The 27,142-nt window shown below is 50.6% G+C and overlaps 1 protein-coding gene across 1 annotated transcript; it reads left to right on the plus strand.

Moving 5' to 3' along the window:
• Positions 1-5,764: 5,764 nt before the first annotated feature.
• Positions 5,765-7,534, plus strand: LOC134432669 (class I histocompatibility antigen, F10 alpha chain-like). The gene is made up of 5 exons (XM_063181562.1): positions 5,765-6,068; positions 6,375-6,650; positions 6,841-7,113; positions 7,199-7,306; positions 7,405-7,534. The coding sequence occupies exons 1-5, from the start codon at positions 5,765-5,767 to the stop codon at positions 7,449-7,451; spliced, it is 1,008 nt and encodes a 335-aa protein (XP_063037632.1). The 3' UTR covers positions 7,452-7,534.
• The last annotated feature ends 19,608 nt before the right edge of the window (positions 7,535-27,142 follow it).

Genomic DNA, 27,142 nt, shown 5'->3' on the forward strand with positions numbered 1-27,142 from the left:
AAAAAGTTCTTTTACAACCCCCACAACGTAGGGCTATCCAGGCAGCACAATGTGGATTGTGACAGTCAAGGCAATGTAGTTTCGCTGGATCTGTTAAATGAAAAGTTGATAATGAGTCAATGAAACCAATCAACTCCTGGGCTATCCGATAGTGACGTGTCAGTGCTCTGTCCACCGCTTCTGAGTACCCCTTCAATTGAAACAGTAGTGGTTGTAGGACTAGAAGCAGTTTCTTCCCCAGCTGCTCCTTGTCTTCCTCCGTAAGGCGATCCACCAGAGGCTGCATCAAAAACAGATTTAGTCCACTTAGCAGGCACCCACAAAGGCCCTGTAGGTGAGGAAACACAAAGATACCCCCGACCCCAATATAATACTTTCGCAGGTTTTTCCCATAATCCTGTACTTGGGTTCTTATACTTAACCCAGACCTCTGTTTCCTTAGTATTTTCCTGACCTGACCTTGGATGATGTTTCATTGCAGGGGGGGTATCATCTTCCCCAAAAATGCATAAATGATTAATCACATACAAAACCTTAGCCAAACATGCTTGTGGATCTGTCAAATCTTGATGTTTTCAATATACTGCTTAAGGGTACCGTTTGCTCTTACCCGTAAAGCTTTCCTTAACTGTATCAGTAACTCATACAATCGTTTATTATTCACTTCCTTAATTGTTGCTTCCTCTATTCGTTTGACTACTCCTGCAACATACATAGAGTCTGTGACCACATTTAAAGGCTCCTGTAAGTTGGACACCGCCCATACTACTGCTAACAATTCCAAAGTTTGTAAGCTATCTGCAGGGTCTGCTGTGAGGAGTTGATGCTTCCATTGTCCTTTTTCTTGCCAGGTAACAGCAGCACGCCTTGATTTCTTTCCTGCATCTGTAAAAACTGTAATAGCTCCTTCTATGGGATTTTCTTCTCTTAAAGGTCGAGTAATCCAGTTCCATTCTGTCATCCATTGCAAAACTCTAGGCACTAATTTACTAGTCTCTACTTTAGCAGGTGACATCAATAATGCTTCTTGTAAATTCTTTGAATTTATCAAGTACCAGTCCAAGGTTTCTTTTTCCATAGGCAATCTAATATTAGCAGGTTCTCTACCATCCACTTCAAGAATTCTGAGACGCCCCTTTTTGATTAATGCAGCCAATTGTTCAATTTTTGAAGATATTGTTTTCTTATGCTGTAGTGGTGGTGATAACCATTCCAACACCCGTATCTCCCCCGTTTTCTTTTGCAACTGAGAGAGAGCACCAAGCAAGTGGCAAGGGCTATTCCAAATAGTAAGGTCAATGGGGTGGTCGAGTTGTCGACGAGACACATACCCTTGCTGTACACAGTTACTAATTTGCTGCAAGGCAAGATGATGCTCCTTTGTCAGGTGTACAGGAGTAGTAGGGTCCACACCTTTTAACAAAGGCCGTAGGGCTTCTAATAAGTGATTTGGTATTCCCACAATAGGCTTCAGCCACTGTAAGTCTCCCAGCAACTTCTGTGCATCATGTAGAGTTTTAATGTCCAATTGTAATTCCAATTTTTGTGGTATCACTATTTGATCTGTCAAAGTCCATCCCAAATATTTCCAGGGCTTTGTAGTCTGAATTTTCTCTGCAGCAATAACAAGTGAATATGCAGCAAGAGTACTTTTAATGATGTTAATCTGTAAAGAGGAGAATGGCTGTTGCTGTGCAAACAAAATATCGTCCATGTAATGATATATTATAGTTGCTGGCCATTTACGACGTAGTGGCTGTAATGCTGCATCAACATAAATCTGACATAAAGTGGGAGAGTTGTGCATGCCCTGCGGAAGAGATGTCCATTCAAATCTTTTATCCGGTTCCCCACGATTTATTGCTGGTAAAGTAAAAGCAAATCTCTTCATGTCATCAGGATGCAGGCCAATAGTGAAAAAACAATCCTTTAGGTCAATAATTAAAAGTGGCCAGTGTTCTGGAATCATAGCTGGATTTGGAAGACCAGGCTGTAAGGCCCCCATTGGTTCCATTTGGTCATTTACAGCCCTTAAATCATGTATCAAACGATATTTCCCTGATTTCTTTTTGATTACAAAAATAGGTGTATTCCAAGGGCTTGTGGACAGTCTTAGGTGCCCTTTTGCATATTGTTCCTGTACCAATTCATGGGCATGCATAAGACTCTCCCCTTTTAATGGCCATTGCTTAACCATCACCGGTGTATCCGTTTTCCAGGTGAGTGGAATGGGGAAAGTCCAAGCAATGGCAATTACCCCAAAGGGTGCTGATTAGTTAACACCACTCCCAATTGTGTTAAAATGTCCCTTCCAATTAAACAGGAAACTGTAGGAGGCAGTTGAACAATTGAAAACACAGCAGATATTTGTTGATTCTCAATGCACACAGACAAAGACGGCGATCTGCTTGCAAATGTAAATCCTCCCACTCCTGTGAGCATGTTTGATGAAGGAAATAGAGGCCAATGTTGTGGCCAGGCTTCTGGAGAAATGATGCTAGTATCTGCTCCTGTATCCAATAATCCATAAAGGGTTATGCTTTGACGCCCATAAGTAATTTCAACCTTTTGTTTTGGTCTATTTTGTAAATCCACAGTTAAAAGTGTAACACCAGTAGAGCCAAAACCTTTTTCATCCCGTGCTTGCCCAGTAAATGATTGTATTCCTGATGTCATTTGTGACAGTGGTACCAATTGAGCAATGCGTTGTCCCTTTGTAATCTTAATCGGAGGATAAAGGGTGTAAGCCATAATTTGTATTTCCCCTGTAAAGTCCGCATCGATAACACCAGGCAAAACAAATAGTCCCAACATAGTTATAGAGGAACGTCCCAGCAATAATGCTCCACATGTTTGTCCATTTAATAGAAGAGGACCCTTTACTCCAGTGGGTATCCTCTCAGGCCGGTTCGTCATTAGTGTGACGTCTACTGCTGCTGCTAAGTCCAAGCCGGCTCCCGGTTGTTGCGGGTTGCACACAGGAGGTAGCAGCGATGTTACGGCAGCTGCTGGTGTCTCCGATGTCACGGCAGCAACTTGTGTCTGTCCCTCATTGCCGCATCAGTAACACTTGATGAATGGTCTCGAGCCACTTTACGTGACTGCCAGTGAGCCGCTTTGGAGAGGAGCAAGAGCAGCTAACACCTGATTTTGAGTAGACTATGCTTTTGCAACCCTAATCCTAATTCCTTTAAGGCTTCTGCTATAAATGCCTGTGAAGCTGTTGGCATTAATGCCATTCGCTCTAATGCTTCCTCAATAGTCTAATTTGCCCCTAAAGTAGCTAACACTCTTTGGGTTGTTGGATTGCTATTTTGCAAGGCACACCTGCTTCAATAGCGCCCTGCAACACCAGCCCGATCTATAGCAGTAGCTGTTCTATCGATAAAATTTCCAAATTATTCTTCCCTTCCTTGCTTAATACCCATATAAGCTGGTAACCCTCCTGGCTCTTTAACCATATCTATTGCAGCATGCACTAACCTCATAGACTCTCTAAGTTTATCAGCTCCCGATATCATCTGTGCCTCTGTACGCAAATATGCCCCTAAGCCCATCAGCTCCTCTACTGTCACCCCATGTAATGGGTCTCCCTGGGCTCGTTGTACAGCAACCGATTCATTTACCAACGCGTGCCAATGGGCATTAAATAATAACTGCTGATGCTGAGTGAATATCAACCGAACTATTCCTCTTAAATCATTAGGACATAAAACCTGAGTATTAAAAAGATAATCTAACATTTGCTTAACAGGTTCACTTTTTACTCCAAACTGGCTAACCGTAGAACGTAGCTGAGTTAACAGCTTCCAATCTAAGGGAGTATATTCTGCTATATTATGCGTAAGGTTCCCCTGTGCATCATACTGTGGTGTGTATGTAACTGGACATGCAAGACTAGAAGCTACTTCCACCGCCTCACCATCCCCCATTTGCATTACTTCTTTCGCCAAAGCAGCCCAAGCTTCCCTCCTCTGTTTAGCCATCTCCCCCCATGGATCACGGTGCGCCCCTGGGATGGGATCTGGCCCTTTAAGGGTGCTATGCTGCTGGCGCTTCGGTGCAGACACCGAGCTTTCGCGCAGGGGGGGCAGTGAAGCAGGGGCTGGCTCGTGCGGGGGAAGCGGCCCCCCCTCCCCCGCTGGAGCCGACAGTGAAACCGGAGCCGACTCAAGCGGAGCCGGCCTGCGGGGGGCAATCAGCTGGAGCCGGCTCGGGCGGGGGAAGTGACCCCCCCGCTGAAGCTGTAACCGGAGCCGGGTCACTGAGGGGTAGCGGCGAAGGCAAGGCTGGCGGCGGAGGTGAAGCTGGCTTGCTCCCACCCCCACCATCCGACCCGCCTGAAGCTGGTGGCGGAGGCAAAGCTGGCTTGCTCTTACCCCCACCATCCGACTCGCCCTCCCCCTCTGGCAGGAAAGGTGCAGACGGTTCCACTGCGCCTATAGAGAAATCCTCCACACCCCTTTGCTGGGGACCCTTAGGCATAAGTACCTTAGTTACAGAAGGTGCCAGGGGATCATCTTCACGACCATACCCTATATTCCTCTTATGAGCTTCTGTTGCCCTTTCTGCTGCCTTTCTCTCAGAGACCTGCTGAAGTAACGTGTTATACACCACCCGCCATAACTTTCCTAATTTCTTTGCTGACTTATCATCATCTAGCACTGTATCCCACAATATTTCCCCAAACTTTCTCCACTCTGATAACTCATGAACTGTATGAGGATTAGAAAAGATACCCTTAGCATGGCCATAAGCTAATAACCCTGGTAACTCCTTTTTTAAATCTATCCCTTTTATCCCACGCCGCTCTAAATAGGCGGTAAATATATCATATGCCGCTTGCCTATCCATACCTATTAATCAGCGCGCGCTGTTGCAGCTCTCCAGGCTCCGGCGGACACGTATTGGCTTAAGTCACAGTTGTGAACCTTAAGGGTGCTTCAAATTCCGGCACCATCCCAGCTGCAAGGACCCAAACCCAACTTCCAGACCGTGGCGTAATCCCTTTTTCTTTTAATCCGAGAAAAAGGGCAGAGATTCGGTTATGCCCGCATTCTCCACCATTTGTCGGCGGAAGGGAACCAGGACATCAATTTGATCATCACAGGCCTAATTTTATTGATCAGTACGGCGGGTTAAATACAGTTCATAATGAGCTTCATACATATTGCAAAAGTTGAGCTCAGGATTGGTCAGCTTACATATCAGCACCTACGCCTACTTCTACATTCCTATGGTTCTACTTTTGATACTTTCTACATATTCTTAGGATATATTCAGGACTAATCTCAACTCCCTATCCTCATGTTGCAGCAAGGTCGCTGCTGACTCTTCCTTTCAGCTTGCTGACTGCTGACTTTTCTCCTTCAGCTTAACCAGTGGCATTATATCAGTGTGGCCTTTCTCAGCTAACCAATTATTAATAATGCTCTCCACACCCATTTCTACTTTTCTCAGCTCCCAACTCCCCTTTCCTCTGCATCAAGGACCCCTGAGCCTCCTATTCCTAGGTCTCCCCATCTTGTGACCCCTTTCCTTGGCACTGGGGACCCCTGGACCCCCCATCCCTCATCTCCCAGTCCCTTCACCTCCTCTCCCCTCCCATAACCCTGGAACCCCCTTGAGCCCCCATTCCTGTACACCAGGACCCCCTGCAGGCCCTTTCCTGTCCATCCCACTTCTCCCACCCTGCACACCCTTTCCTTGCCCCTGGGATCCCCAAACCCCTTCCCAGCTCTCCCAGTTCCTCTTTCATTGATCCATGATCCCCTCAACCCCCCCAAATATCTGTGTCCTCCCAGTTCTCCACTCCCTGCGTTACCTGGAAGTTGCAGTGTCAGAGCCCAGCCCAGGGATCCCCCAGTACATGTCCACTGCATACCTGGACGGGATCCCCCTTTCACGCTATGACAGCGAGCGGGGCCGGAGGGAGCCACTGACGCAGTGGATGGAGGACGCATTCGAGACGGAATATTGGGAGACGGAGACCCAGATCTGCGAGGGATGGCGGCACGTGGAGGCCAGGAACCTGGAGATAGCGCGGAAGCAGTACAACCAGAGCAGGGGTGAGTGGGGAGTGTGCAGCTGGAATGGGATCCATGGGGCTGGGATGCAGATCGATGGGGCTAGGATGGGATCTGTAGGTCTCAGATGAGGATTCGCAGGGCTCCGAGGGGCTGAAATGGGGTTCTGTTAGCCTGGGATGGGATATCTTGTGATCCATGTGTTGGAATGTGTATTGATGGGGCTCCAAGGAGCTGAGATGAAGCTCTGGGGGTCTCCATCAGATGCTGGGGCTCCATAAGGCTGGAATGGGGCTCTGTGGGGATGGGATACAATTCCATGGGTCTCTGTGGGTACAATTTCCCCAGGTCTCCACACACGGCTGTGGATTTATGGCTGTGATCTCCTGTCTGACGGGAGCATCCGTGGATCCAGTCGACTCGGCTACGATGGACGGGATCATGTCTTCTTTGACCCGAAATCTGGGAAATTCATACCGGCCGACAGTTCTGCTGAGACCACCAAGAAGCACTGGAAACAGGAAGGGATTGACGCTGAGCATTGGATGAAGTTCCTGAAGCACAAATGCCCTGAAGTACTCCGTAAATACGTTGGATACAGTCAGAAGGAGCTGGAGCGCAACGGTGGGAGCAGAGTTCCTGTGAGAATTTGGGATTTGGGGATGGAGAACTTGGGAACATGGGAATTCCTGTGGGAATTCCATGATCAGATCTCACCCCCATCCTATTCTGATGAGAATTCCCTGGGCAGATCTCACGCCCATCCCACTCACATAGAATTCTATGGATGCATCTCACTGTTATCTCATTCCAGTGCCCCCTGATGTCCATGTGTCTGGAAAAGAGGAACACGGGATGCTGATCCTGTCCTGCCACGCGTACGGATTCTACCCCAACACCATCGAAGTCAGCTGGATGAAGGGGGGTGATATCTTGGATCAGGAGATGGAGCAGGGCAGGATCGTTCCCAACAGCGACGGCACCTTCCACACCCGGGCCAGAATCGAGGCGCTGCCGGAGGAGCGGGAGCAGTACCGGTGCAGGGTGGAGCATCCCGGAATGCCAGAGCCCGGGATCTTCACTTGGGGTGAGGCTGGGAATGTGGGGATTGGGAATTTGGAATTCCCAAATAGGGATTCCCCTTCCCCTCCTCACGATACTGGGTTTCCCAGAGCCGACATCTGGTGGGAATCTCACCATGGTGGTCGCTGTGTCCATCATCACTGTCATCCTCATGCTCATTGTCCTCATCGGATTCGGCGTCTGGGAGCTCCAATCCGGTAACACATGGGATGGGGGTCGGGAAGGGGCATGGATCCACCCAGCACCATTCTGGGAATCCTGTGCCACCAACGCTGATCCCACTTTGTTTCCACAGGGAGGAGGGACAGGAATGGATACAACCCGGCAGCCGGTGGGTTCTAGTGGTGGATACAGCTCTAGATCCCCTTTGTGCAGATCCAGGATGGATCCTGGGGTTAATCCTGATGTGTTATCTGTGCTGGAATCTCATGGATCTTCTCTTTCTGCAGGAAGGGATGTGGGAACCAACAGCTTGAGCACAGGATCAGGGTGGGATTCCAGAGAGGGATCAGGGCAGGATGGATGGACTGGGATCGAGGACAGATTCTGGATCAGAGCAGGATCCAGAGGGGGATCAGGTGGAATTGTAGAGTGGGATTTGGGCTGGATTCTGGAGCGGGATCAGGAGGGATGGATGGAGCAGGATTGGTGTCGGGGGATGGAGTGGGATCAGGGCTGGATTCCAGACAAGAATCAGGTGGAATGGAATGGAGCAGGATGAGGTTGGGGTTCCAGAAAACGATTGGGGTGAGATGGGGCGGAATGGGGTGGGATGGATGGAGCAGGGCTGGGGCAGAGTGGATGGAGTGGGATCAGGTGGGATGGATGGAGCAGGATTTCAGCAGGATTGGGGTGGGATCATGTGGGGTTCTGGAGCAGCTCCTGCTCTCCATGGGCTCCAGCCAGGTCCATCCTGTGGAATGGGGACAGGGACAGGGTGACACCGTGACCCTCTCTCATCCTGGCTGGAATCACCGCCTGAGCAATCTGTGGAGCTGGATCTGGCCCCTTCCCTCTTCCCAGGAAAGCTGAGAGCTGCCAGCAGAGCTCATCCCGCTGCTCCCACCCACCCCACAGCTCTTGGCAACAGATCCATTTCCCATTTTCCAGTGTTTCAAAGGCAAGAACCACAAATATTCACGATGCTTCACTTCTGTTGTGAAATTATCCTGCTTTGGGCAATAAATCCTGCTTGGGGCAATACATCCTGCTTGGGGCAATACATACTGTTTGGGGCAATAAATCCTGCTTGGGGCAATGCGGGAATCCATAAAATCAGAGGGTTTTGGGAAAGCTGCAAAAGGCAAGCCTCAGAGACGGCAGAACTGTGATTAGAGCTAAGCAGTAGCCATGAGATAGGTCAGCAGAAAAATTATGTAAAAAGTAGAAAAGTAAGGACAAATAGAACAATGATATTGTATTAATGCTTGTCTAGAATAACTCCCTAAGCTACAGAGAAGTTTATCTAGCAAGATATTAGAAAGTTTGAAGCTTAATAATGGAGCTCTGTGCATTGTGTTTTAAGGCTTACAAGCAGGTATTATATTTGAAATAAGCAACCATTGTTTTAACCGAAGGTATGTGTGCTTATAGTGGTTGGATAGAACTACTGTCAGTATGCTTTAACTTTGTGTGATTGGTCAAAAATCTTATAAAGTAAGTTGTAACATTAAGTTCTTGGTCTGCTGCCTGGGATGTGAGCTGGTGGCATCTTCCCATTGTCATAACCAAGTAATGAGACTGATGCTGGAAAATAAAACAGGTCAAGGCACGTTCCACAGCAGTCCCATCCCATTTGTGATTGTACATATACCCCTGACCAGCGAAAAATGGTGCTCCTCTGTGAGGAACTTTGTTAGACTAGAGGACTAAAAAAGATGATCATGGACATTTCGGTTGCCGGAGGCCCAGGCTGTTAAAAGGAGGAATAGATGATCCCCTTTGTTGTCTGTACCTGATGTCCTTGTAAGTAATAAGTAGCAACTTTAGGGGCTCCTGGGCAATGAAATTGGAAATCATTTATCTAAAACAGAATGGAATGTTTTTTACCGGCTTGTAAGAATCCGTGTCTCTCGGGCTGTTGTTTGGGTCCACTCCGGCTAGCTATGAACCCTGGCCCACACGGTCTTACATGGACGGAAGCAAAAGATGAGAAACACTCTTCTGCATGTGGGTGTGGGAAATTAGGGACAGGCGGTCGGAAGATCTCATGTTGTATGGGCAGACAGAACCCCTCCCCTCAGCTGTTAAAATTACTTAGCCCCCCGTTTGTTGGCCAGTGACCCCCGTTTGTGACACAAGCAGAACCAAGGTTATATAACCCTGTGCAACCTGTTAATAAACGCCATTTTGCTGTCCACCATATTGGTGTCTGTGAGCACGTGGCCCGAGCGGCTGGGGGATTGCCGCCGTGCCATTCCCGAACCAGGTCGTCACACCTCAGCGGAGGCAACAAGTGGTGCTGAAGCCCGGGAAATTGCCCGGGAAACGGGGATCACCTGGATGGGTGAATGGTGGCCGTAGCGGCTGTGCCAGCTCAGCGGGGAGGACGCTCCCGGACCAGCGAGGAGAATGGAAGCTCTCACGAAGGTTGTATTTCAGATCCATAAGTAATGGGGTATTGATTGTAATCCAGAAGATTTTACCCTCGTAGTATCGAGGCTGCTGCAGATTGAGGTCATTGACTGGCTGGTGGACATACTCCACCCAGAAATATGGGACAAGTGTACCAAGGCTCTAGCTGAGGAAACAATGTCCTCAGGTGTGGGGAGGAATCTTAAATCATGAGGGAGAGTTGTACAGGCTCTGCAAAAGGCTCAGCAAGAGCAGGAAACCTGGAAAGCCACGCGGGATTGTTTGCTGGCCATGTCCTGGCTGGGGGTTGGAGCAACCACGCAGACTGCAGGTGATTGCGATTTTGTCAAGTGTGGGGATTTGCAGCCACAGGGATGCTCCTCATGGCTCCCGAGCCCAGGTGCGTCGGCTGAGGGAAAAGAGCAGGAGCGGTCATTTTGGGAAGGGCTGTTAAAGGAGGCGCAAAATGCTGCCATTAATTCGGAGTCTGAGGGAGCCTGGGCGGGGCCTCCGCCTTGTGTGCCGCAGGGTGGCGAGCCCCAGAGGCGTGGGGGGGACGTGGACGTGGTCGGCAGTAACAGAGAAGGTTTGCAGGACAGCGCAGACACGCTCGGGCAGGAAAGAGGGGAGAGACATGGAGGGGGAATTAGAGCTACTCAGAGTGTGCGTCTGAAAGCTTATTCTTACAAGACACTAGCTTCCCCCAGCAGGAGGCGGGGCGAGCCTAGAAGGAGGGAGTGGCCCAATGCTAGAAAAAAGGGGCGGGGTCAAAGCCTGACAAAAAGATCCTGTAGCCCGGAAGTATCCAGTCAGTCAACTTCCAGACTCGAGTTGGACTTGAGATGGGATGAGTGGTTAGACAAGTGGTTTGTAGCTGACTCTGACTCTGACTCTGATAAAGAGGGAGTGAGAGCATACAAGATAAGCCATCACAATGCTCCCGCTTGGGTAGAGGGGAAGTTAGGAAAATAACGAGCTCCTCTTACCAACTGGAGGAAAATAAAAATAGCATGTGCCGATTGGGCCCCATTAGCCACGTTAGCGTTTCCAGTCCGAGTAGGGGAGGAAGGCGGAAATCAAAGGTCCTATACACCTGTAAACCTCAAGGATGTGCAAGTAATTGTTAAAGCAATTGCGGACAGAGGGATTAATTCAGCTATGGTTTCCACTCTTATTGATAGCGTTTTTGGAAGGGATGACATGCTCCCATTTGATTTAAACAAACATGCAGATTAATTTTTGAGGGGGCAGGGATGATTGTTTTTAAATAAGAATGAGAGGACAGCTGTGCAAAGCAGCTGACCTTAGTGACTGGGGCAGACCACCCGCTACACGGTTCCAGCATACAGCACTTAATGGGCACAGACCCAACCATCATCACCCCCCAAGTGCAGGCCTTCGGGCCTTCGGGCCTATGAGGTTATGAGAACAACCCGTGCTGCTAGAGAGGCTATTAGCTCGGCATCTAAGGTTATTGCCAGACCATGGCCATGGTCTACTATAAAGCAGAGCGAAAGTGAAAGTTTTACACAATTCGTGGACCGCCTCCAGGCAGCACTTGACTCCTCAGCTCTACCCTTGGAAGCAAAGGGCCCTGTGCTAGTGCAGTGTTTGCGACAACAGTGCAATTCAGCTACTAAGGACATCTTATGGTCATTATTGCCTAGGTCTAGCGTTGCGGACATGATTAGCCATGTCGCGAAAGAAGAGCATCTAGCCCCAGTTCAGGCAGCCATCCACACTGCAATAACTAGTGTGATGACATGCCTTAAGTGTGGCCAGGCAGGTCACATTGCAGTGAACTGCCCTCAGTCAGGGTACCTGCCAGCAGCTGTTCCCCCACACCAGATGAGACCTAGGGGGCCATGCTGGGCATGTGGAAAGAAAGGGCATTTTGCCAAAGAATGCAGATCTAAGCCTCAGGGAAACAGGAGGGGGAGGGGGCACCCGGGCCACACACAGCTCCCTCCCCCCTGGAACATGAAGCGGCCCGGGTATGCCAATTTTCAACGGGGCGTGGAGCATCCGCACCCATTGCCCCCTCCAATGACTGACTTCACAGCTCAGCCAACGGCCCAGCCAAACCCATCCACACTCCAGGAATACCAAGAACGACTCCCTGGGGGCGAGGCCCCTGGGTCACCCTGACCATGAAAGCGTGGAAGCAGGACCCATGGGTGTCTTTTGCCGTGAAGGGGGGAAGACACCCACTGATAGTGTGGGCAGTTTGCTGTCTCTATAATAACCAGATAGCTCTGCAATCTGCCTTCCCTTTTGGGTTGACACGGGATCAGATGTCACTGTTATCCCAAACATACACTGGCCTTCACAGCGGAAATTAGAAGAAGCCCCCATGGTGGGTGGAGTTGGAGGGCTGTCTTGGGCCTGAAAAAGCACCCAGCCAATAGCAATAATGCTTTGCACTGAAAGGGGACTGGGCAGAACCATCACCCTTTCCCCATATGTCATGTCAGAATGTCCACCCTTGCTGGGGAGGGCTGCCCTAACCCTGTTGGATGTCAAGATGACAAATTTATTCTAAGGACCAGTGCCGCGTACCCGCAGCTACCCATCAAATTAATATGGAAATCACTGGACCCAGTGTGAGTCAAGCAGTGGCCCTTATCAAAGCCTCGAATGACTGCCATTCTTGAGTTAATTACCCGTAAGCTGCAGCAAAACCACATAGAACCCTCCAGAAGCCCGTGGAACACCTGATTTTTGTAATATCCAAACTATTTGGTGAAGGCTTCCATCTCCTACACGACCTACAAGAGGTGAACAAAAGAATCCAGCCAACGGGTCCTGTACAAACTTTGTTGCCGATGGATTCAATGATACCAAGAGAACAACCCTGTGCAGTGCTTGATATCAAAGACTGCTTCTTCTCCATCCCCCTGCATGATGAGGACAAAGAGCGGTTTGCCTTTTCTGTCATCTTCCCGAACAGCCAGCGGCCCAACCTGTGCTTCCAGTGGACAGTATTGCCCCAGGGAATGGTCAACTCCCCAGCCATTTGCCAGATCACGGTGGACTGAGCACTAGCGCAAGTCCGACAGAATGATCAAACTGCGACCATTGTTCAATACATGGATGACATCCTGACTGCTGCACCATCAACGAGCCAAGTAGACCAGCTAGTGTCAACAGTCTCAGAGACCTTGAAAACAAATGGGTTTGAAATCGCGAGTGCAAACATAAAAAAGGGACCGTGCGTGACCTTTTTAGGTGTGGGAATCTTGGACTCCTATATAACCTCTCCCCAGATAAAAATCCGGCGAGACATCAAGACGCTCCATGACATCCAGCAGCTGGTAGGATCTCTACAATGGCTCCGCAACATCGTCCTGATCCCTCCCTGTGGAGGGCTGGCAACGTGACAGAGGTCACGTAGACATGCTCTGGTTAGCTGACCAAGGACTGGAAAAGCACCGAACGCAGCTAATCTAGTCCCTACACCTGCAAGGACACTGTGGCCTTGAAGCATAGCTGTATCATGATAGCAAGATGCTGTAATTGAGAAAGAGACATGAGACAAAGAGATGTAACTCCAAAGGAATGAGGAAGAGCTGATATCTATGATGTAACCAATAGACTGCTTGGCTTACAGAATATGTATGAGCTTATTATTTGTTGTGCATACATGTCTGATGGTCTAATCAATAAAGGAAACTTGCTGATTCTCATATTGAGCATCCCGAGCCTTCCCTCACTGTGACAAATGGCGTCCTGAACAGGGACCCTACAGTGGGCTTGAACCTGCGAGTCACGGTGCGGTGCAATATTCGTGTTTGTCCCAATGCAGCATGGGAGGCAAAAGAGTGGGCTCTGTGCCCCAAGCGACCCTAGAGAGGAGTCTCGGAAGGCGGAAGAGCGGGCTCTGTTGCCCTGAGCAACCTTAGAGAAGGGCTCAGCTGACTAAACGCTGCCGACATCTTGCAAAGGGCTGCAACAGCGCACTGACGATCAGATTAGAAGGTAATGCAGAGACAAGCGGTGTATGATCTTTTTAAATGCTTTTTACAAAAGTGGGGATTGCAAGGTATTGACCTGGGAAAAGAATTCTCGGGATTGCTTGGATATGGAGTTGCAAAAGGGTGCTTTGCAGATCCTGACCAGGCCTTTGAGGGGTTAGAGTGGCATAGGTTTGGGGAGAAGTTGTGGGAAGCTGCGTTAGATAATTGTAAAACTGCAAAAAAGTTGTCTAAAATTTGGCAGATAGTTGCTAATGCACTAAAACAACATCAGGCAGAGCAGAAGGCTGCTCAGGCAGCCTCTGCTCAACTGGGAATGCCTGTTCCTAGGGAGAATAGGGGGGCCACAGCATCCACGTCTTCTTATCCCCTCCCCCCATCAACTAACACAGTGTATCTACCAGCGGGGACGGCCTCAGCGGCAGCTCCCTCTGCGCCTCGGCTGGCTGTGGGGGATTGGCCCCCCCTTCGGCTGGAGAGGACGGCAGGGAAGGAACAAAAGAAATGCCTGACCCCGAGTCAATGAGAATTGCTAATGAAAGGCATAAGGCATGGTGAGAAATTACAGGAGAGGCGACAGCTGCAGGTGACCGAGTCGCTGCTGATGCCTTGCTTGAGGTGGCTTGTCCAGCGGTTTATGCATCAAATCCTGACGGAAGTTTGCAGGTGATGATTACTGCCTTAGATTGGAAGTGGCTGGCACAGCTCCATGCCACTGTAAGTGAGTGTGGTATCCACGGAGACACCACTTGCCAGATGTTGAATTATTTGTGGGGAGGAAACATACTGTTGCCATCAGATATTAAAAGCCTCATGAGGCTAGTGCTTACCCAGCATCAACAGTTGTTGTTTAATGCTCACTGCCAGGCTGCGTGCCAAGAGTCTGTGGCTACCCCAAGACAGCCGGGAGATCCGCTATACGGAGTTACTCTAGAAGAGCTTATGGGGATAGGGACATACCTAGGGACGGAGGTGCAAGCGCTAATTGGGCCCGAGAAGCTGAGGGAGGCTATGAGGTTAGCCTGGGTGGGGCTCGATAGGGTGAAATCCCCAGGGGGTATTCCCTCATACATGGGAATTAAACCAGGAAGAGAAGAGCCATTTGGGTTGTTTATTGACAGAGTGGTGAATGCTATTCAGACAGCAGGGGTCCCTGAATATATGCACAGAGCACTACTAAAGCAATGTGCCCTACAAAATTGCAATCCCACCACTCAGAGTACACTTGTCACACTCCCTGGTACCTGGACTGTTGAGGAGGCTTTAGAACAAATGGCTCAGGTACTGGTGGGGCCGCAGGCTATGTTAGTGGAGGCAGTAAGAGAATTGGGAAGTAGTTTTAGAGAGCAGGAGCAGGTGATGCAGAGTCAGGTGTTGGCTGCCCTTGCCCCCTTGCAAGCATCTGTAAATTGGCCTCAGGGAAAAGGACCATCACGACTCTGATGCTTCCACTGTGGAATTGCTGGCCATGTGCGATGGAATTGTACAATGGGAGTTGTGTGTGATGCTGGCGTTGCAAGTCTGACGCTCACAATGATTCAGCCTGCTGGCGCGTCTCAGGAAACAGGAAGCCCAGCAGGAGGGGTCGCCCTACGTCGACACAAGTGGCGGCCCAGAACCTGAGTGTCTTCCCAGCACAAGCGCCTCCTCCCTCCGCCCTGCAACCAGCGGAAGCCTCGGTTTGGACCTGGCAACCTCAATAGGCTGTACCTTAATAGACTGCAAATTGCAATGTATCCCAAAACGGGGATTAAGGGCCCTGTTTCAGCAGACAGACAACCAGTGGGGGCTTTGTTGATTGGACGCTCATCTGCCAGCATGTCGGAACTTACTATTCTTGTTGGACTAATTGATGCAGATTATACAGATGAAATACAAATAATGGCACAAACATGATTCCCACCATTGTTCTTCTTGTTGGACTAATTGATGCTGATTATACAGGTGAAATACAAATAATGGCACAAACGTTATTCCCACCATTGTTCATTCAGCTGGATTGCGAATTGCTCAATTGATCCCTTTGCCTCAATTAACAGGAGGAACTTTACCACTTGCCGAGCAGCGACATGGCGAAGGCAGTTTTGGTTCCACAGGAACAATGGCATTGTTAACAGTGGACTTAAAGCATCGTCCTAAAAAACATACCCACGTCCAGTATCAAAATTGACCATACCCACAGTCAAACCATCACCCTGGTTGCGCTCCTAGACACCGGCGCAGATGTCAGTATCACAGGGACTCAGAGATGGCCACCCCAGTGGCCCACCCATGCGGCAAATGCCACAGTCACAGGAGCTGGAGGAATCACACTTGCACGGAAATCCCCTCTGCTGAAAATTATTATAGAGGGAAAGACTGTCACATGTACAGTTTTGTAATACCGCTCCCTGAGGGTGTCCATGCCTTGCTGGGCCGCGATGTGTTGGCACAGTTGGGAATGGTCCTTACCACAGATCTCCCTTTATAGGGATGGCCATTGCATGGACTTTCCCAATCCCACTCCGATGGAAAACAAAGGATCTGGTGTGGGTTGAGCAATGGTCTTTAAAAGGGGAAAGTCTCATTCAGGCACACAAGCTGGTACAGGAGCAGTTTGACCAAGGACATCTTCAGCTATCTGTTAGTCCTTGGAGTACTCCTATTTTTGTGATCAAAAAGAAATCTGGCAAATATCGGCTCCTGCATGATCTACGTGCCATCAATGATCAGATGCATAGTATGGGAGCCCTGCAGCCCGGACTGCGTAATCCTGCAATGCTCCCTGATGGATGGTCCCTCCTCATTATTGATCTAAAGGACTGCTTCCTCACCATCGCCTTGCATGAGGCAGATAAGCAGCGCTTTGCTTTTACCCTGCCTGCGCTGAATCGAGAAGGGCCTGCCCAGAAATTTGAGTGGATGGTACTCCCACAGGGAATGCGTTGCTTGCCCACTCTTTGTAAATTGTATGACGAAGCAGCCTTGCAGCCAATTTGAAAGGCGTGGCCCAAAGTTATATTTACCATTATATGGATGACATTCTTTTTGCTCAATCATCATCGTTCTCTCCAGAGAAAAAAAAAACAATTGGCTCAACAGCTCCAACAGCAAGGCCTGGTAATTGCTGCAGAAAAGGTGCAGGAAACAAGCCCTTGGAAATACCTAGGGTGGAAAATCACTGACCAACATATTCAGCCTCAAAAACGCACTCTTATTGTTGAACTTCAAATACTCCATGATGCTCAGCGATTACTAGGAGATCTGCAATGGCTTTGCTCGGTGATTGGCATTCCCAACGAATATCTTGAGGAGCTGCAATCTCTTCTAAAGGGTATGGACCCTGTGGCTAAAGTGTCCTTAACTTCATGACAAAGAAGAGTTCTGCAGGACATTACCTCCATGGTTGCCTATCATGTTACTCATCGCTGCCAGCAGGGCCTTCCATTAAATCTTACCATGCTGGCAGGAGACAGGCACCTATTAGGGGCCATCATGCAGCAAGAAGAAGAAAACAGGGGAGAAGCAGGCAGCCAAACAGATCGTGTTAGAGTGGATTGCCCCTCCCCTACAGCCCTGAAGAACAGTGCAGGTAAAAGTACGGACATTGGCGGAGCTTATGAAGAAGGGCAGACTCCGAATTCTGAAAATTACAGGAGAGCGACCGGGTGAAATTCACATTCCTATGCATGAAGATGTGGTATTTGATCAACTCCAAAGCCCTTCAGACTGCATTGCTAGAAGATGGAGCTGCAATTCATATTGAGCCTTTAAAATCACCTGTGTTAGCATGGATGGCAAATCAAGGCTGGATAAAAGTTCTGAAACGGGCTGATCAACCACTGCTGAATGCTGTCATGGTTTTCACAGACGCTGGGAAACGGTCTCGAACAGCCGCTGCCACTTGGAGAGACGTTGATGGATGGCATCATCAAATCCTGCAGGCAGAGCAAAACGATTCCCTGCAGACCCTCGAGCTGTTGGCAGTAGTATGGACCCTGTCGCACTGATTGCACAAACCCTTGAACATTGTCACAGATTCACTATATGAGGCAGGGGTAGCAAGTCACATTGAGCATGCAAGTATTAGGGATGTGATCAATAAACGGTTAGGAGAGCTCCTGATACAGCTCCAGCGGGCCACACGGCAAAGGACTGCTGACTATGCTGTTTTGCAAATCCACAGTCATCAATGGGACCAAAAACTCGGAGAGGGCAATGCAAGGGCAGATCATCTAGTGACTGTGACGAAGGAAGCCCCATTGTCTCCTAATTGCCGAGCTAGAGAGGCTCATGCAATATTCCCCCAGAATGCTCGGGGTCTCCATTGAGCATATGGTCTCTCCCTGGAAGAGGCTAGGGCCATTGTGAAGGTCTGTCCTATATGCAGCCATCATAATCAGGGTTTGGGACTTGGGACAGGAGTAAACCCGAGGGGGTTGAAGGCCAGTGAAGTGCGGCAGATGGATGTAACACATGTGTATGCATTAGGTCGGTTAAAATATCTGCATGTTACCATCGACACTTACAGCCACATGATTTGGACTACCCCTCAGCCTGGTGAAAAGTCAAGGGACGTACAACGGCGCCTTACAAGTTGCTTCGCAGTTATGGGGGTGCCTTGTTGTATCAAAACTGACAACGGGCCTGCCTACAAAAGCAAGACAGTTATGCAATTCATGCAAACATGGGATATCAAGCACGTAACTGACATAGCTCATTCCCCTACAGGTCCAGCAATAGTGGAACGAGCTAATGGAACTGTGAAGAAGTATCTTGAGAAATTCCAGAGCATAGAGGACCCACGTGAAAGGGTTAAAAAGACCCTGTTTGTGATGAATTATTTGTGTGTGTTTGGTGACCACCTGTGAGAGTCTGTCAGAATTTTCCCTCATCTGCCTCACAATCGTCCTTGGGATACCACTGAAGAGAAGATGCCCCCCTGTCTAGAGTATCTGGCTCTGAAGGAGAGAAGTCATACACCATGAGCCCTGTGACCTGAAAGCTCAGTGTTAAGCTATTGTTTTCACAAGTGTGTTTGCTGTGTGCTAAGAAGGGGGCACCATGCCCTGTTTGCAACAATAGCAGCTCTGGAAGCTGTCCCATCTTTCGGCCTGGCTGGACTTCTCCTGAGTTTCAGGTGGTCTCCCACAGAAAACCTTCATCTGTTTTACAACCACCGTGACAGACAGACAGAGATGTAAGAAGCTTCTCCAACAAGGACTGAGACATGAAACTCCTAAAAGGCCCCTCTGCTCCTTCCAAGGACTGGGACTGAAACCCCCAGCCCGGGGCAGGTGTGTGGGGGAGGCAAGCTGACCGAAGTGAGATGTTTGCTTGCAGGTTGTGACCACTGAACCAAGAAAACGATGGCTCTCATTTACTGCTGAGAACATGGACTACCTGCTACATCTGTTCCCTGTTGTATCTGTTTCCCCCCCCTCACAACTTTCAGTAATAAAAACCTCTGAGTTAGCTAGAGCCTTTGAGATCTCCCCAGCATAGCAGGCAGATCCTCGACTGGACTGGACCAAAGGACTTCGACTCTGCGTTGGTAGCTATTCCCCTCTCTCTTCCTCTATCTTTTTCTCTCCCTTAATCCCTCTATCGCATTTTTACTGCGATTATTTTAATAAAATTGCATTTGTTTTGATTATCACTGCAAACCCCCTTGTACCATGTTGGTTTTTGCACTCTGAGATCATTCCTACGAACCATCAGGTCATCTGTTCACTAGGACAGATCCTGACAGCTAGAAAGACAACCCTGGATGCCAAACCAAAAAACTGGGAATCTCCTGGTGCTCTCATGAGGATGGAACCCCCAGCCCTGCCTACAGCCCAGCGGACACAGCTGCACTCTTCCTCCTCCTCCGTGTCACCCCTGGGAGCAGCGGCAGCGTGAGCACGACCCGTTGGTTCTCCCCACGCGAGCTGAGCACCTTTAATAAAGGCATTAAAAGGAGAAAGATCTGCTGCCCTATTTATTTCAGCTGGGGATTCTCCGGGATAGCCACGCCTGAAGAGGACACTGGGACTGGGGCGGCCACCCACCCTGGAACTCCAGGACAGCTGGCTGTCAGAACCAGAGAAAATCGGCTTGGGACCAGTGAAACAGAGGAGTGCCTGACTGGTGAGAGTATCTGATGTCGGGAGTAGGGGGTGAGCGAGTGGAGTGTGATTGAGATGAGGGCCGGGAGCTTGGACCCTCAAAGTCATGGAGGGCCCCATGGTACCACGGTTCCGGACTCCGCGAAGCGTCCAGCCAGGAACGGGGTGAGCGAGTGGAGTGTGAGTGAAACGAGAGCCGGCAGCTCGGACACTCAAAGTGAGTGAGGGCCCCTTCGTACCGAACTCCCGCGAAGGGGTTGACCGGGAATGGGGTGAGTGAGTGGAGTGTGAGTGAGACAAGGGCAGGCAGCTTGGACCCTCAAAGTGGTTAAGGACCCCCTAGTACTGTGGTTCCAGACTCCCATGAGGGGGTCAGCCGAGGACAGGGGAAGCGAGTGGGATTGGTGGTTGAGGCGCCTCCTAAGGGGTAAAAGGGGCCCCCCCTCCGGGCATGAGGAGGAAATAGTGTGTAAGTGGCACGCAACCCAAAAGTCCTGATATGTAAGCCCTAACCTTAAGTTAGGCAATTTAGAAAATCAGGCAGATTTGTTTTTAAGTCCTGACACAGGAGGCCAGGCACGAGTCTTGGTGAAGGAGGCCAGGGTCTCGAGTTTATAAAGTCCTGACAGAAAAGCCCTAATGGGGGGAAGTTAGGCAAACTAAAAATCAGGCAGTGCTTTTTAAAAGTCCTGAAGAAAAGGGTCAGGCAAATCTGAGTTTCAGTGGAGGAGGCTGGGACTTCTCAAATAGTATTTTTCTTGAGTTACTTATCAGTTCATTTCTCTTTGAGGAGAGGCATCTTTATGATTTTTTTCTGTTGAGATCTGAAAAAATGGGAGAATGTAATAGTAAGAAGAGAGGCAAGAGACTGAGGAATATATCTCCCCATAGTCACTTAGGCAAACTGCTAGAGATGGGATTCTATAGAGGCCATGGAGGCACTGGATAAGGTTAAGATGATTCACAACTGTGTAGAAGTCTGGCCAGAGTTAGATGTGCAAGGAGGATGGCCGTGGTGTGGGACAAAGGAAAAGTGGATGTGTCAACAACTGAGTCACTATCTGACAGCCCGAGGAGATACTGATCCCAAGCAACTATTGTATGCTGCTTGCTGGTTAAAGAGTGCTATCGGGGATGAAGGTGTGCGAATTTGTAAGGTGCAGAGGAAGAAAGAGGGGAATGACGGACGGGATACTAGAATTAGAGAGAGTAGTAAAAAGGTGGGACCCCCCGGACTGTTTGTCTCCTGATGCTCCTCCACCTGACCATCCTCTTCCGCGGGCACCACAAATGAAAGATCCAGCTTTTCCCCCCGCTGCCACCCCATTACCGCCTCCTCTAATTCCACCCCATTACCACCTCCTCTAATTCCTTCTTCTACCTCTTTGGCTTTCTCTATGGTAAACCCGGTATTTCGTCTAGTAACCACTCCCTCACCACCCCCTTCGGCTCCTCCAGTTGTTTCTGCACTACTACAAACGCCTACTACACCTGCTGCACTCTCCACCCCTTCTCCAGCTCCACTAAACATGCAGTCAGGCTCTTCTCACCCTCCTATTGCTGTCCCTTTACCTCCTCCTAGTTGTTGCCTTCTGATGCAAGGCAAGGCAACCTGGTTCTGAGGAAACAGCACGGCGACCCAAACTCTCCAGGGTCACTCGGGCCAAGAACACATGCAGACACCAGTATGGTGGACGGTTCAAGACCTTTATTGTCCCGTCTCGTCGGGTTTTATACTGGGAAGGTTTTTTCTCTACGTCAGGGGGTAGTACTTACTGTAATTACTAACCAATTACTTACTGTAATTGGTTAGTAGGGAGTAGAAAGTCACTAATGTTAGGGGGGACAACATTCTTGGGTGATCCTTTATCACTAGGCATTAGGGGGAGAGGAATCCTGCTGCTTTCCGTGACATCGCGTGATTTTCCGAGCGCCTAACCCTATCTATTACATCTCCCCCCCCTTTTTTACAAATGAACGAAGTAGTCATATACATAGGTACTGAGATGAGGCATGGGGTTGTTGACAGAGAAAGGGGTTTGGTAAACCTGGGTAGGAGATCTTGTGACTGGCAGTGTTTCCTGGTCGGATTCACAGCAGTTGTTGCCGGCCTATGAACAGGATGTTGGCCCGTTCTAGGCGGGTCTGAATGAATGAGACCAGCTTGTTCAGCAGGCATGGTCCGAAGGTGACAGCTAAAAGTAGCATTGCCAATGGACCTATAAGGGTAGAAATTAGGGTGGTCAGCCATGGTGATCGATTGAACCAGGAGTCGCACCAACCCTGTTGGGCTTCCCTGTCTTTCTGTCTCTGAGCCAATCTGCTTTGGAGTTCTGCCATGGAGTCTCTCACGACTCCCATGTGGTCTGCATAGAAGCAGCACTCCTCCTTCAAGGCGGCACACAGACTCCCTTGCTGCATGAACAGGAGGTCCAGTCCTCGCCTGTTCTGCAAGACCACTTCTGAGAGTGAGGAGACTGACTTCTCTAGAAAGACATGGATTTCTCGATCCTCTGTAGGTCCTCGTCAATTGTTGCCTGCAGCTGTGACAGTCCTTGGTGCTGGGTGGCCGAGGCTGAGACTCCTGTGGCCATTCCGGCTGCTCCTAGGCCCAGCAGCATTGCGATAGCCACACCTGTTACTATTTCTCTTTTGTGGAGCTGGCTGGGTTCCTCGAAATGGTGATACGCTTCTTCATCTGCGTGGTACAGGACCCTAGGAACAATCAGAACTTGGACACAAAAGTCGTTAGAGTCATCGAATTTGGCAAGGAACACACAGGGACTCACTCCAGATCGCTGGCAAACCCACATCCCAGATGCGGATGGGACTGCCCACTTATTGTTTTTCCCATCGGGTTTGACAACTTCGTTGCAGACGTTGCCTTTCCGCCTAGCTAGGATTACATTGCCAAAGCATCTGCCCCGGCCTGTGACTTGACTCAGGGTGATCCCTTTGCGGGGGGTGTCCCATCTACATTGGTTGGGTGCATCTGCTGTGGAGTAACTGAAGGGAGTGTTTAAAGCGACTCCTTTGTAAAAAGGGAGGTTCGACATCGTAACAAAGCCAACAGGATTCGGTTAGGTTAGGGTTAGTTTCGTTCAGGGATAGGAAGGTAGCTTCTAACATACGAAGGATTGGGTCTGAGTCTGACTCGGCTGAAAGGTCTTTCTGAAAGGCTTCTACATGGCAAGTCGGGATATCAGTGACCCTTGTGGGCAAGGCTTTGGGGTGGGTCGCGTTTCTCCCTTTTGGCACGCTTTTAATCACTTTGTTGGGTCCGACCGCTCAGGGTGCCGACGGTTGGAGCCTAATAATTCGCACGTTCACCTTTTCTTTTGACCCTTGAAGGACTACTGTCCACGTTCTGCCTGTTGCCCAGCTAGGGTGATCTGGCTGCAAAACTGTCATGTTGTAGCCTGTACATTTTCGAAATTCGGGGATTTTATGGTGGTTTCGATAAAAGTTTCCGGGGAGGAAGAGGGGTGTTTTGCAACCGGTGGGTGCCCAGGTGAACTGTAAGAATTTGTCAGGCTCTTGTGGATCCCACCCAGGCCCTGACAGTCTGGCATCTGTGACAATGGTTTCGCAGCCCCAGTGCCCGCAATGTCCCCACCCTGGGTGTTTGCAGTAGCTTTTCCCAGGGTTTGAAGCTGGGCACCAATAGGATAGGTACATGTGTGTGGCGTGTGGGGAATGGGGGTCTACCTTTGGTCGTCCTGGAAACAGGTCGGTGATGCAGAGCACGAAGGATGGGGTGTTCGGTGTGGTGATTTCTTTGAGCACCTTGTCACTACTAAGGTGTTGCATGACCCACCTGAATGGCTGATGGGGGTAGTGGTCTGGCTGGGCTGGCTTGCCCTCTGGCAACAAGCCCCAACAGCAAAATCACACAGAAACACCATTGACGCTTGGGTTCCACCCGTGCGGGTCTCTCGGGCGCTGCCTGGCGGCTTGGTGGTCTGTCAGTTTCCTCTGGAACGAGGATGTACACGTCAGGAGGACACCCCATGAGCATGTCCTGTAAACAGAAACTCACAACTCTCATCAGTCTCATTCTGCTCGCTATGGAGGTCCGGCTTAATTGACTTAAGTGGACACCACCTAATTTGCCGTCCCTTTTGATAGCTGCGTACCCTCTCCCCATGAGCATCAACTTCCAACCCCGTTCCCATTCACCTAGCTCATTTCTAATTACCACCTGTGGGCCCTCCGCACCTGTTTCTGCTCCCAGGCCTTCTGATCCTCCCTTTTTCATCTGCTCCAATCGCTCCAGCTGCCTCTGGCCCTCCTGGTACAGCTCCTCAGCCCTCAATGCCCGCTCCTCTGCATTCTGCTCCATCTGTTTCACAATGCCCTGCCAGGCTCTCATCAGCTCCTGCTTCCTCTGGCGCTCCCACTCCTCCTGGACCTCCTTGCCCTTCTCCCGCTCCATTTCCATCATCTTGTTCAGGTGCTTCTCTTCCTCCGCCAGTTCCTCGAGGATCATCTGCTTCTCCAGGACTTGCTTGTCCCAGATCATGTTGCACTTGGCACTAAGGAACAGTGCGTTCAGTTCCTGCACATTTTCCTCCTCCTCCGACTTCATCCTTGTCGCTCACTGCGGCAGCTTCTGCTTCCCCTGCTGCAGCTCCTCATCCATGTCTCTCCCGAGGTCCCGCTCATCCTCCAGCTCTGCCTTTCTCTGCCCCTTGATCTGGGCCTTTTTCAGGGCTTCCTGCAAAGTCCAGATGCCTTTCGCTGCGGTGTCCGCTTTGTCGTTGCCGATCTGGAAGTAGCCTTTGACTGGGTCGTGCCTGTTGATGTGAATGACTGACACGTTGCCCTGTCGCGAGGAGAGTGCTTCTTCCAGCATTAGGGCTGCTGCTGATGTTGACACTCCTGGTCCCTTTTTTGTGTGAAGTGTTAAAGCCACCAGCTGGGTGCTTTTCCATGCCCAGGACTGCCCTCCCACTCCGTTCACTGGAGGGACTTCTTTGAATTGCCAATGTCCGGGCCAATGTGCTTGGGGAAAAATCGTGCAGTCTGATCTCGTGTCCACCCAAAACTGAAGCCCTATGACGTGGGGATCCTGACTGCCGTAAAGGCGGCATGTCCCCCACACCATCAGGGGTTCCTTCCCTATTCTCATGGCCAGGGCCACCCAGGGATCCCACTCTGGGGCGCCTCCTGCTGGCCCTGTGACACTGGCGCGGCTTGTGGCAGTGGGGGGTGTGAGGGTGCTGAGGGTGCTGCATAACTCTGCCATTGTGCTGCTGGCGAGGATGTGAAATTGACTGCTCCCTGTCGGGGCATGGAGTACGAGGGTCCCCTGCCCCACTGGGGGATGGCATAGATGGGCCGTTTTGCATTCACAGCAGGAGGAGGCTGAGTATGGCCCGCGTGCCCCCTCCCTCTCCCGTTTCCCCTGGGCCGGTATCTACAGTCCCTAGAGAGGTGTCTTCCCGCAGCTCCTACAGATCCCTCTAGGGCGTGCTTGGAGTGAGGGTGCTGCCAGGGAAAGCTGTGCCGGCTGGGGACAGCTCGCTGAGTTGCTGCCCTTCCCCAGAAGCCTGGGCTAACGGGGTCGTCCTGCCATTCCTGCTTAAATACAATCCGCCCCGCCCCATGAAAAAGCATGCAGCTTATTTGTGTAATATCAAAAGTGAGCAGATCGTTATTGCTAGAAAGGTCATCCTCAAGAGTGGGTACTACAGCTGAGTTGATCCCTATTTCTGAAATCGCTTTGGCTTCTTTTGGGTTAACTGGGGTATATGCCCTTGGTTCCCCCGCGCTCCGGCAACCCCCCCCGGGAAAGCGTGCATGGAGGCTGCCGGTGCCCGGTCCCCACAGGCTGCTTTTATTTTTCCCCAATCGGTGAGTTTGTGTTGCGATTGTTTCCCGATATGTTTTAAAGCTTTATTCGGTTTCGCTCTAAACCGCATTAATTCTGCTCTCTCAGTTTCCGAGTCCCAGCCGGACTCGGTCGGCTCTTCCGAGCTGTCTGAGCAGCTGTTACTTGACTCTGAGCCAGAAGCTGACTGCCGGTACACTTCCGGCGCTCCGTACCGTTTTGTGCGGCTTCGACCCCGCTCCTCCCTTCGGGGGAGGTGCCGCTCCCTCCCCCTGGGGTCCCCCCGCCTCCTGCCGGGGGAGGTCCTTGCCCTATAAGGACCTAATTTGAATAGAGCTCTCTGGTTGGCTTTGCACTCTACTGCGGGGACTGCCCCCCCTCCCCGCTCGCCCGCGCATGCGATGTTAAGCAGGCTGACTGCATTTCCGCCCTTTTCCCCCTCTTCTCTTCCGCCCTCGCCATGCGGTTCGGCGCCATTAAATGCACATGGCGGGGGCGAGTTTTTACCGATCTCAGCAGGGTCCGACAATCCGGTCGCGTTCCGCGCCTTCTCCATGAGTGCCTGCCAGAAGCATCGCGGGCGCTGCTCTGCCCCCTGCGTCGGATCGGCGACCGGTGGGGAAGGGACGGATAGAGAAACCGCGGATTTTTCGGATGGTTCCACGGGGGGGTGGGACCCGGCGGGATCCGTGGGAGGGTCGGGGGGTCCCCTGGGGGTTCTGGGGGGTCTCCTGGGGGCTCCACGGGGTCTGGGCTGAGGCTGGGGAAGGGATGGAACGCGCCCGGCCCCTGCATGTTCCTGCCTTCAATCCGATCGCTCTCAGAGGCGGTTTGTGTCGCGGCCCCCAACCCTGGCTTTGGTGTAGCTAATGAACGTATACGCGTGGCTTCCCACGTCTCCTGTTCTTCTAACGTCTTGCGTAGGGCCTCTTCTACTTTCCCCCACGCTTTGAGGTTTTTACCCCTGTCTGCGAACTTTGAGTCCTCTGCTGAGGTGGCAGTGCACTTCTCCCGCGCTTCCCAATATAATATATTTATTATATTGGACATTCGATCGTCCCCAGCTCTAGGAGCCTTGCAATAGCAAGATTAGAATTTCTGAGCTCACCTTTAATTCCCCATTGCTCATGAGCCTGACTTACAACCTTCGCTGTGGATTCCATGATTCGAGGGCATCCCCTCCGCTGCAGTCGGACCCGCTGCTACAGCCGCTGTCCTCTGTCCAGGCGATCCCCGTTCCCCAGGAACTGGTTCGATCCCGGGTACCGGCACCACTTGTTGCCTTCTGATGCGAGGCAAGGCAACCTGGTTCTGATAAAATGGCACAGCGACCCAAACTCTCCAGGGTCACTCGGGCCAAGAACACACGCAGGCACCAGTATGGTGGACGGTTCAAGACCTTTATTGTCCCGTCTCGTCGGGTTTTATACTGGGAAGGTTTTTTCTCTACGTCAGGGGGTCTTACCTTACTGTAATTGGTTAGTAAGGAGTCGAAAGTTACTAATGTTAGGGGGGACATTCTTGGGTGATCCTTTATCACTAGGCATTAGGGGGAGAGGAATT

Source organism: Melospiza melodia (genome assembly GCF_035770615.1).
Source record: "Melospiza melodia melodia isolate bMelMel2 chromosome 7 unlocalized genomic scaffold, bMelMel2.pri SUPER_7_unloc_1, whole genome shotgun sequence".
Taxonomy (NCBI): Eukaryota; Metazoa; Chordata; class Aves; order Passeriformes; family Passerellidae; genus Melospiza; species Melospiza melodia.